Raw genomic sequence first — 12,622 nt, 5'->3', positions numbered from 1 at the left:
AGTCAGTATCCTGTGTGGCCACCAGCTGCATTAAGTACTGCAGTGCATCTCCTCATGGACTGCACCAGATTTGCCAGTTCTTGCTTTGAGATGTTATCCCACTTCCACAAAGACATTTCTGGGGGGGAATTGCCCTAGCCCTCACCCTCCAATCCAACAGGTCCCAGACGTGCTCAATGGGATTGAGATCCGGGCTCTTCGCTGGCCATGGCAGAACACTGACATTCCTGTCTTGCAGGAACGAGCAGTATGGCTGGTGGCATTGTCATGCTGGAGGGTCATGTCAGGATGAGCCTGCAGGAAGGGTACCACATGAGGGAGGAGGATGTCTTCCCTGTAACGCACAGATTTGAGATTGCCTGCAATGACCACAAGCTCAGTCCGATGATGCTGTGACACACCGCCCCAGACCATACGGACCCTCCACCTCCAAATCGATCCCGCTCCGGAGTACAGGCCTCGGTGTAACGCTCATTCCTTCAACGATGAATGCGAATCCGACCATCACCACTGGTGAGAGAAAACCGCGACTTGTCAGTGAAGAGCACTTTTTGCCAGTCCTGTCTGGTCCAGAGATGGTGGGTTTGTGCCCATAGACGACGTAGTTGCCGGTGATGTCTGGTGAGGACCTGCCTTACAACAAGCCTACAAGCCCTCAGTCCAGCCTCTCTCAGCCTATTGCAGACAGTCTGCACACTGGTGGAGGGATTGTGTGTTCCTGTTGTAACTCAGGCAGTTGTTGTTGCCATCCTGTACCTGTCCAGCTGGTGTGATGTTCAGATGTACTGATCCTGTGCAGGTGTTGTTACACGCGGTCTGCTACTGCGAGGACGAACAGCTGTCCATCCTGTCTCCCTGTAGTGCTGTCTTAGGAGTCTCACAGTATGGACATTGCCATTTATTGCCCTGGCCACATCTGCATGCCTCCTTGCAGCATGTTCACGCAGATGAGCAGGGACCCTGGGCATCCTTCTTTTGGTGTTTTTCCAGAGTCAGTAGAAAGGCCTCTTTAGTGTCCTAAGTTTTCATAACTGTGACCTTAAATGCCTACCGTCTGTAAGCTGTTAGTGTCTTAACGACCGTTCCACAGGTGCATGTTCAGTAATTCAAATCAAAGTGTATTTGTCACGTGCGCCGCATACAACAGGTGTAGGTAGACCTTACAGTGAAATGTTTACTTACAGGCTCTAACCAATAGTGTGAAAAAAGGTATATGTGTGTGTTTGTGTGTGTGTAGGTAAGTAAAGAAATAAAACAGTAAAAAGACATGAAAATAACAGTAGCAAGACTATATACAGACACTGGTTTGTCAGGCTTATTGAGGTAGTATGTACATGTAGGTATGGTTAAAGTGACTATGCATATATGATGAAAAGAGAGTAGCAGTAGTGTAAAAAGCGGGGTTGGCGGGTGGTGGGACACAACGCCGTTAGCCCGGTAAGCCAATGTGCGGGAGCACTGGTTGGTTGGGCCAATTGAGGTAGTATGTACAGTTAAATTGACTATGATAAACAGAGAGTAGGGGGAAGCACACAATGCAAATAGTTCGGGAGTCTTATGGCTTGTAGGTAAAAACTGTTAAGAAACCTTTTTGTCCTAGACTTGGCACTCCGGTACCGCTTGCCATGCGGTAGTAGAGAGAACGGTCTATGACTGGGGTGGCTGGGGTATTTGACAATTGTTAGGGCCTTCCTCTGACACCGCCTGGTGTAGAGGTCCTGGATGGCAGGCAGCTTTGCCCCAGTGATGTACTGGGCCGTACGCACTACCCTCTGAAGTACCTTGCGGTCGGAGGCCGAGCAATTGCAGTACCAGGTAGTGATGCAACCGGTCAGGATGCGCTCGATGTTGCAACTGTAGAACCTTTTGAGGATCTCAGGACCTATGCCAAATCTTTTTAGTTTCCTGAGGGGAAATAGGCTTTGTCGTGCCCTCTTCATGACTGTCTTGATGGGTTTGGACCATTATAGTTTGTTGTTGATGTAGACACCAAGGAGCTTGAAGCTCTCAACCTGCTCCACTACAGCCCAGTCGATGACAATGGGGGCGTGCTCGGTGCTCCTTTTCCTGTAGTCCACAATCATCTCCTTAGCCTTGGTTACGTTGAGGGACAGGTTGTTATTCTGGCACCACCCGGCCAGGTCTCTGACCTCCTCCCTATAGGCTGTCTCGTCGTTGTCGGTGATCAGGCCTACCACTGTTGTGTCGTCTGCAAACTTAATGTTAATGATGGTGTTGGAGTCGTGCCTGGCCATGCAGTCGGGAGTGAACAGGTAGTACAGGAGGGGACTGAGCACGCACCCCTGGGGAGCTCCAGTGTTGACGATCAGCGTGGCAGATGTGTTGCTACCTAACCTATCCTTACCACCTGACGACCCGTCAGGAAGTCCAGGATCCAGTTGCAGAGGGAGGTGTTTAGTCCCAGGTTCCTTAGCTTAATGATGAGCTTTGAGGGTACTATGGTGTTGAACGCTGAGCTGTAGTTAATGAATAGCATTCTCACATAGGTGTTCCTTTTGTCCAGGTGGGAAAGGGCAGTGTGGAGTGCAGAGTTTGCATCATCTGTGGATCTGTTTGGGCGGTATGCAAATTGGAGTGAGTTTAGGGTTTCTGGGATAATGGTATTGATGTGAGCCATTACCAGCCTTTCAAAGCACTTCATAGCTATGGACATGAGTGCTACGGGTCTGTAGTCATTTAGGCAGGTTGCCTTTGTGTTCTTGGGCACAGGGACTATGGTGGTCTGCTTGAAACATGTTGGTATTACAGACTCAATCAGGGACATGTTGAAAATGTCAGTGAAGACACCTACCAGTTAGTCAGCACATGCCCGGAGCACACGTCCTGGTAATCCGTCTGGCCCCACAGCCTTGTGTATGTTGACCTGTTAAAAGGTCTTACGTCGACTATGGAGAGCCTCAGTGTTGCTTGCCTCGAAGCGAGAATAGAAGTGATTTAGCTCATCTGGTAGGCTCGTGTCACTGGGCAGCTCGCAGCTGTGCTTCCCTTTGTAGTCTAATAGTTTGCAAGCCCTGCCACATCCGACCAGCGTCAGAGCTGGTGTAGTATGATTCAATCTTAGCCCTGTATTGACGCTTTGCCTGTTTGATGGTTCGTCGCAGGGCATAGCGGGATTTCTTGTAAGCGTCCGGGTAAGAGTCCCGCACCTTGAAAAGGCAGCTCTACCCTTTAGCTCAGTGCGAATGTTGCCTGTAATCCATGGCTTCTGGTTGGGGTATGTACGTACAGTCACTGTGGGGATGACGTCCTCGATGCACTTATTGATAAAGTCAGTGACTGATGTGGTGTATTCCTCAATGTCATCGGAAGAATCCCGGAAAATGTTCCAGTCTGTGATAGCAAAACAGTCCTATAGTTTAGCATCTTCATTGAACAAGCAGAGGAGATTTTCATCAAGGATCTCTGTACTTTGCTTGGTTCATCTTTCCCTCAATCCTGACTAGTCTCACAGTCCCTGCTCCTGAAATAAAATCTCTGCAGCATGATGCTGCCACCACCATGCTTCACCGTAGGAATGGTGCCAGGTTTCCTCCAGACGTGACACTTGGCATTCAGGCCAAACAGTTCAATCTTGGTTTCATCAGACCAGAGAATCTTGTTTCTCATAGTCAGAGTCCTTTAGGTAAACTCCAAGCGGGTTGTCTGTCATGCTTTTTAGGAGTTGCTTCAGTCTGGCCACTCTACCATAAAGGCCTGATTGATGGAGTGCTATATAGAGATAGTTGTCCTTCAGGAAGGTTCTCCCATCTCCACAGAGGACCTCCAGACCTGTTTTTGCTTTGTCATTATTGCGTATTGTGAAAATGTAATACATTTTAGAATAAGGCTGTAACGTAACAGAATGTGGAACAAGTCAATGGGTCTGAATACTTTCCGAAGGCACTGTATATGTGAGAGATAACAGAAAGATCTAGGAAACATATTTGACATGTATTTAACGAGTCTTGTGAGCGTCCTAGAGCAAAGCAAGAGTCTCACCTTTACACAGAGGGGTCATACTAGTGTGTAGCCCAAACTGTTGGCACACCACACACAGAAGTTGCAAAAAAAAGCTGATATCTCTAGTTTAAACTGACAGATAATTATGGGGATTTTTATTATGCTAATTCGATTTCTGCAGCCTTTGGAGTTAATGTATTTATTCAGGTTCACATTGTGTACCGAACTGAGGTCCCTGTACCAAACAGTTGGGGAACGAATACGTGTACCGTTACATACATAAGCATTTCGCTACACTCGCAATAACATCTGCTAACCATGTGTATGTGGCCAATAAAATTTGATTTGACATTCCTAATAAAGATGTACCGTTACACCCCTAATAAAAGGTGTATAGGGTTGCAGGCTTACCTGTCCAGCTCAGACTCCAGCTGACAGTATGCAGCATAGGCCACAATGTTCTCCTGTCCACAGCGTTCTGTAGTCACCCCGCTGACGTAGAGGACAAAATCAGCCCCTTCCACCCCCTTCCCATCCGGAGCTCCTGCTGAGCCACACGACCTCCCGGTCTCGCTGCACACCTTGCATTGCTGGAAATCCGATACACAGAATACCATTTTTATTTCATTTTAGTTATTTAACCTTTATTTAAACTGGAAAGTCACATTGTGACCCAGGTCTCCTTTACAGGTGAGCCCTGAATCTACAAGTAAGACTTGAAATACCTTGCATTACTGAAAATCACATGGACATAATAATAATAATAACATCGTCAAAGTACAGTACTTAAGACCAACATCAGCCAACCTTTCTATAGGCCTACCAGTTGAGCATATTTTTTAAAATACATGTTTAATTGATAGGGATAGGTGGAATAAGCAGGGAGAGAGCGGGAAGACCGTGTGAAGAACGGAATTGGATCCCACGCAGGCATGTGGATCGCATGTGCATCGAGGGCGGTTTCTTATCATTCCATTTAACCTTGGTTAGTCTCATTGAGATAATGTCTTTTGAAGAAAGACCTGTTCAACATAGCAGCAGAACGCAATAATAGCAAGTCAGATGAGAAGATATCCTGTAGAGGAAACCCAGTTGAGCATGTAAGCATAGGTTTTAACTATTCATTTCTTCAGGCCAAGTCAAATAAAACTGTATTTAAAGTGATTAAATGTACTGTATGTCTAAAAGAATGTCACTGGTTAAAAAGGCCAAGCTTAAAAGGTGAGTAACAAGCAATAGAGGTCGTCCTTTGCGCTCAGTTGGAAGAGATTGGCCCATGTAACGCCAGGGTAGTGTGTTCGATTCCCGGGACCACCCATACATAAAATGTAAGCACACGACTAAGTCGCTTTAGATAAAAGTGACTACTAAAATAAATACAGTGGCAATAAAAAGTATGTGAACCCTTCAGAAATACCTGGATTTACACATAAATTAGTCACAAAATTACATTTGATCTTCATCTAAGTCACAACAGACAAACCCAGTCTGCTTAAACTAATAACACACAAATTCATGTATTTTTCTTGTCTATATTGAATACATAATTTAAACATTCACAGTGTAGGTTGGAAAAATTATGTGAACCCCAAGGCTAATGACCTCTTTCAAAAGCTAATTGGAGTCAGGTAACCTGGAGTACAATCATTGAGACAAGATTGGAGATGTTGACTAGAGCTGCCCTGCTCTAGAAAAATAAATAAAAAAAGATTAAGAATTGTTGACTTGCATAAAGCTGGAAAGGGTTACAAAAGTATCTCTAAAAGCCTGGATGTTCATCAGTCCACGGTAAGACAAATGGTCTATAAATGAAGAAAGTTCAGCACTGTTGCAACTCTCTCTAGGAGTGGCCGTCCTGCAAAGATGACTGCAAGAGCACAACGCAGAATGCTCAATAAGGTAAAGAAGAATCTTACAGTGTCAGCTAGACAAAGAAATCTCTGGAACATGCTAACATCTCTGTTGACGAATCTACTATATTCAGCAAAAAAATAAATGTTCCTTTTCAAGACTCTGTCTTACAAAGATAATTTGTTAAAATACAAATAACTTAACAGATCTTCAATGTAAAGGGTTTAGACACTGTTTCACATGCTTGTTCAATGAATCATAAACAATTAATGAACATGCACCTGTGAAACGGTCGTTACGACACTAACAGCTTACAGACGGTAGGCAATTAAGGCAACAGTTATGAAAACTTAGGACACTAAAAAGGCCTTTCTACAGACTCTGAAAAAACACCAAAAGAAAGATGCCCACGGTCCCTGCTCATCTGTGTGAACGTGCCTTGGACATGCTGCAAGGAGGCATGAGGACTGCAGATGTATGTGGCCAGGGCAATAAATGGCAATGTCCGTACTGTGAGACGCCTAAGACAGCGCTACAGGGTGACAGGACAGACAGCTGATCGCCCTCGCCATAGCAGACCACGTGTTACAACACCTGCACAGGATCAGTACATCCGAACAGCACACCTGCGGATGGCAGGTACAGGATGGCAACAACTGCCCGAGTTACACCAGGAACACACAATCCCTCCATCAGTGCTCAGACTGTCCGCAATAGGCTGAGAGAGGCTGGACTGAGGGCTTGTAGTAAGGCAGGTCTTCACCAGACATCACCTGCAACAACGTCACCTATGGGCACAAACCCACCATCACTGGACCAGACAGGACTGGCAAAAAGTACTCTTCAATGACGAGTCATGGTTGTGTCTCAGCAGGGGTGATGGTTGGATTCGTGTTTATCGTCGAAGGAATGAGCGTTACACAGAGATCTCTACTCTGGAGCGGGATTGATTTGGAGGTGGAGGGTCACAGCATCATTGGACTGAGCTTGTTGTCATTGCAGGGTATCTCAACGCAGTGTGTTACAGAGAAGACATCCTCCTCCCTCATGTGGTACTCTTCCTGCAGGCTCATCCTGACATGACCCTCCAGCATGAAAATGCCACCAGCCACACTGCTCGTTCTCTGCGTGATTTCCTGCAAGACAGGAATGTCAGTGTTCTGCCATGGCCAGCAAAGAGCCCGGATCTCAATCCCATTGAGCACCTGGGACCTGTTGGATCAGAGGGTGAGGGCTAGGGCCATTCCCCCCAGAAATGTCTGGAAACTTGCAGGTGCTTTGGTGGAAGAGTGGGGTAACTTCTCACAGCAAGAACTGGCAAATCTTGTGCAGTCCATGAGGAGGAGATGCACTGTAGTACTTAATGCAGCTGGCGGCCACACCAGATACTGACTGTTACTTTTGATTTTGACCTCTTTGTTCAGGGCCACATTATTCAATTTCTGTTAGTCACATGTCTGTGGAACTTGTTCAGTTTGTCTCAGTTGTTGAATCTTGTCATGTTCATACAAATATTTACACATGTTAAGTTTGCTGAAAATAAATGCAGTTGACAGTGAGAAGATGTTTCTTTTTTGCTGAGTTTATATAAAAAACACTAAGCAAGAATGGTGTTCATGGGAGGACACCATGGACGAAGCCCATGAACGAAGCCACTGCCGTCCAAAGAAAACATTGCTGCACATCTGAAGTTCGCAAAAGTGCACCTGGATGTTCCACAGCGCTACTGACAAAGTATTCTGTGGACAGATTAAACTAAAGTTGAGTTGTTTGGAAGGAACACACAACAGTGTGTGAAAAAAAAAAAAGGCACAGCACAACAACATCAAAACCTCATCCCAACTGTAAAGTATGGTGAAGGGAGCATCATGGTTCAGGGCTGCTTTGCTGCCTCAGGGCCTGGACAGCTTGCTATCAGTCGGAAAAATGTATTCCCTAGTTTATAAAGACATTTAGCAGGAGAATGTAAGGCTATCTGTCCGCCAATTGAAGCTCAACAGAAGTTGGGTGATGCAACAGGACAATGACCCAAAACACAGAAATAAATCAACAGAATGGCTTCAACAGAAGAAAATACGCCTTGAGTCCTGACCTCAACCCGATTGAGATACTGTGGCATTTATGCAGAAGTCCAGGTAATTCCAAAGGGTTCACATACTTTTTATTGCTATTGTATATTATATTAGTTAAGACAAAAGCTCCTGGAGAGCGGTTTAAATAAATGCGTGCCTCAAATGACCCTTGACTCGGAAGGGCTAATCATGTTTGAGGCTGTCAGGTCAGTGAGTACGCACTCCGACCTAAGCCGTATCATAATCCATATTTTGCTGAACTGGCGTAGGATGCATTAGCTAATCCCATAACTGCAGAATGGTCCAGGGGTGCCCTGGTGGACAACGTATGAGTTATTTTTTAAATGTATTTTTTATTAACCCACCCACCCTCTTCGGGGAAGACAAATATTTGTTGTTACAGCTTTTTTGCAACATATACAACAATTGTACATATCACACTTTACATATACTGTACATTTTATACTGTACATACTTGATACTTTTACATACAGCAATCATATTACAATAATACATTACCGAATACGAGCTCTTTATTCCTACCCCTCAGCCACTCTCAGCCCATCCCACCTATCACCGTAGACCTCCCTCATTTGGTTTCCATGTGCCATATATTTTTCAATTATGCTGTTAAATTCTACATTCAATTTGAAACCTTTTTAAATCACAGTATCCACAGATTGTGAGCTAAAGATGAAAAAAATGTCTGAGTATTATTATTATATTATTGACTGACTGACTATGGCTTTCCAAATCGCCCAAGACTGTTATTTTTAAGGTTCATTTTAAGTGAATGTTTAAGTGAATATATTTTAGATTAGAAACACAAAATAACTGTCAATCTCCCTCGGCCTGGGGCTCCATGCAAGATCTCACCTCGTGGAGTTGCAATGATCATGAGAATGGTGAGGAATCAACCCAGAACTACACGGAAGGATCTTGTCAATGATCTCAAGGCAGCTGGGACCATAGTCACCAAAAAAATAATTGGTAACACACTACGCTGTGAAGAACTGAAATCCTGCAGCGCCTGCAAGGTCCCCCTGCTCAAGAAAGCACATATACATGCCCGTCTGAAGTTTGCCAATGAATATCTGAATGATTCAGAGGACAACTGGGTGAAAGTGTTGTGGTCAGATGAGACCAAAATGGAGCTCTTTGGCATCAACTCAACTCGCCGTGTTTGGAGAAGGAGGAATGCTGCCTAGGACCCCAAGAACACAATCAAACATGGAGGTGGAAACATTATGCTTTGGGTGTTTTTCTGCTAAGGGGACAGGACAACTTCACCGCATCAAAGGGACGATGGACGGGGCCATGTACTGTCAAATCTTGCGTGAGAACCTCCTTCCCTCAGCCAGGGCATTGAAAATGGGTCGTGGATGGGAATTCCAGCATGACAATGACCCAAAACACACAGCCAAGGCAACAAAGTAGTGGCTCAAGAAGAAGGACATTAAGGTCCTGGAGTGGCCTAGCCAGTCTCCAGACCTTAATCCCATAGAAAATCTGTGGAGGAAGCTGAAGGTTCGAGTTGCCAAACGTCAGCCTCAAAACCTTAATGACTTGGAGAAGATCTGCAAAGAGCAGTGGGACAAAATCCCTCCTGCGATGTGTGCAAACCTGGTGGCCAACTACAAGAAAAGTCTGACCTCTTGATTGCCAACAAGGGTTTTGCCACCAAGTACCGAGTCATGTTTTGCAGAGGGGTCAAAAACGTATTTCCCTCATTAAAATGCAAATCAATTTATAACATTTTTGACATGCGGTTTTCTGGATTTTGTTGTTGTTGTTCTGTCTCTTACTGTTCAAATAAACCTACCACTAAAATTATAGACTGATAATTTCTTTGTCAGTGGGCAAACATACAAAATCAGCAGGGATCAAATACTTTCCCCCCCTCACTGTGTATGTATGCATGTGTATGTATGCGTGTGTGTGTGTGTATGTATGTACGTACGTATGTACAGTGGGGCAAAAAAGTATTTAGTCAGCCACCAATTGTACAAGTTCTCCCACTTAAAAAGATGAGAGGCCTGTAATTTTCATCGTAGGTACACTTCAACTATGAATGACAAAATGAGGGAAAATAAATCCATAAAATCACATTGTAGGATTTTTAATTATGGTGGAAAATAAGTATTTGGTCAATAACAAAAGTTGATCTCAATACTTTGTTATGTACCCTTTGTTGGCAATGACAGAGGTCAAACGTTTTCTGTAAGTCTTCACAAGGTTTTCACACACTGTTGCTGGTATTTTGGCCCATTCCTCCATGCAGATCTCCTCTAGAGCAGTGATGCTTTGGGGCTGTTGCTGGGCAACACGGACTTTCAACTCCCCCCAAAGATTTTCTATGGGGTTGAGATCTGGAGACTGGCTAGGCCACTCCAGGACTTTGAAATGCTTCTTACGAAGACACTCCTTCGTTGCCCGGGCGGTGTGTTTGGGATCATTGTCATGCTGAAAGACCTAGCCACGTTTCATCTTCAATGCCCTTGCTGATGGAAGGAGGTTTTCACTCAAAATCTCACGATACATGGCCCCATTCATTCTTTCCTTTACACGGATCAGTCGTCCTGTCCCTTTGCAGAAAAACAGCCCTAAAGCATGATGTTTCCACCCCCATGCTTCACAGTAGGTATGGTGTTCTTTTGATGCAACTCAGCATTCTTTGTCCTCCAAACACGATGAGTTGAGTTTTTACCAAAAAATTATATTTTGGTTTCATCTGACCATATGACATTCTCCCAATCTTCTTCTGGATCATCCAAATGCTCTCTAGCAAACTTCAGACGGGACTGGACATGTACTGGCTTAAGCAGGGGGACACGTCTGGCACTGCAGGATTTGAATCCCTGGCGGCGTAGTGTGTTACTGATGGTAGGCTTTGTTACTTTGGTCCCAGCTCTCTGCAGGTCATTCACTAGGTCCCCCCGTGTGGTTCTGGGATTTTTGCTCACCGTTCTTGTGATCATTTTGACCCCACGGGGTGAGATCTTGCGTGGAGCCCCAGATCGAGGGAGATTATCAGTGGTCTTGTATGTCTTCCATTTCCTAATAATTGCTCCCACAGTTGATTTCTTCAAACCAAGCTGCTTACCTATTAAAGATTCAGTCTTCCCAGCCTGGTGCAGGTCTACAATTTGGTTTCTGGTGTTCTTTGACAGCTCTTTGGACTTGGCCATAGTGGAGTTTGGAGTGTGACTGTTTGAGGTTGTGGACAGGTGTCTTTTATACTGATAACAAGTTCAAACAGGTGCCATTAATATAGGTAACGAGTGGAGGACAGAGGAGCCTCTTAAAGGTCTGTGAGAGCCAGAAATCTTGCTTGTTTGTAGGTGACCAAATACTTATTTTCCACCATAATTTGCAAATAAATTCATAAAAAATCCTACAATGTGATTTTCTGGATTTTTTTTCTCATTTTGTCTGTCATAGTTGAAGTGTACATATGATGAAAATTACAGGCATTTCTCTTCTTTTTAAGTGGGAGAACTTGCACAATTGGTGGATGACTAAATACTTTTTTTGCCCCACTGTATGTATGTATGTATGTATGTATAGCATTCTGTTAGTGTCAAGAATTTTGTATAATAATACATTGAAAGATCAAGTGTCGTTTTTTGTATCAGTTCATATACCATGTGCCATGGAATCGGTACATCAAAAATGTCTTCCCATTTATTTTGGAATTAATGTGTGACATAGCAATTTTTGAACTAAGGATGAGTCTTTCTTAATAATCTACTGGAGAACCAGTTCTCGTTTAAGTATAACTTATGAGTGATGCTTTTAGTGAGAGGTGTTTTAATATTTAAATAATTTTAACCCCCAAACTCATATTCATTATATAAATAGGCATTTTTTCTGGTTGAATTTTTTCTGGCTTAGCGTTCCAAATAAAGTGATTTGTTTTGCTCATATGATTTAAAAAACAAATCGTCTGGAGTAGGCAGTACCATTAGTAAATGGGTAAAGTGTGATAGGACCAAAGAGTTAATCAATGTGATTATTTAATCAATAGATAAGTATTTACCTCTCCATGGTTGCAGAATCGTATCAATTTGTTTTCTTCAAACTGGTTGTGGTAAGTTAATGTATATTTTTTTCAGACATGAATACCAAGTATGTCTACTTTACCATCCTTCCATGTTATTGGTAAACTACAAGGTAGTGTAAACATTATGTTTTTTAAACGATCCAATACATAACATGGTACTCTTGTCATAATTGGGTCTTAGTCCTGAAAGGCTAGAAAAGTGATCAAGATCTTCAATGAGACCATGCAGGGATCCTGATTGTGGTCTTATGAAAAAACGAGTCATCGGCATAGATTAACACTTTTGTTTTTAACTCCCGGAATTCTAACCCTTTGATGTTCTTCTTGGATCTGGCTCTTAATAGCTAACATTTCGATGGCCTTAATAAATAGATATGGAGACACCGAACCGCCCTGTTTTACTCCTCTTAACAGCTCAATACTTTGAGAAGTAACCATTATTTACTATTTTACACCTGGGGTTGCTGTACATAACTTTAACTCATTGTACGAGATTCACCGAAATTAAAGTAGTCCAGGCATTTATGTATAAATTCTAGTTGTACTTTATCAAACGTCTTTTCAAAATCTGCTATGAAGACCAGGCCTGGCATCTTTGATGTTTCACAATGTTCAATTGTTTCAAGTAATTGTCGTATATTTTCTCCAATATATTGTCCATGTAAAAAACCTGTCT

At 43.5% G+C, this 12,622-nt stretch overlaps 1 protein-coding gene across 1 annotated transcript in view; it reads right to left on the bottom strand.

Annotated features, from left to right (window-relative positions):
- LOC110501777 (leishmanolysin-like (metallopeptidase M8 family)) overlaps positions 1 to 12,622 on the bottom strand; it is a 29,097-nt gene that overhangs the window by 13,469 nt on the left and 3,006 nt on the right. The window contains exon 6 of the mRNA XM_021579600.2: positions 4,372 to 4,550. Coding sequence (XP_021435275.2) covers positions 4,372 to 4,550 — 179 coding nt within the window. The remainder of the gene's footprint in view (positions 1 to 4,371; positions 4,551 to 12,622) is intronic.

This window comes from Oncorhynchus mykiss, chromosome 22 (assembly GCF_013265735.2).
Source record: "Oncorhynchus mykiss isolate Arlee chromosome 22, USDA_OmykA_1.1, whole genome shotgun sequence".
Lineage (NCBI taxonomy): Eukaryota > Metazoa > Chordata > Actinopteri > Salmoniformes > Salmonidae > Oncorhynchus > Oncorhynchus mykiss.
This window is presented reverse-complemented; position numbering and strand designations above follow the sequence as displayed.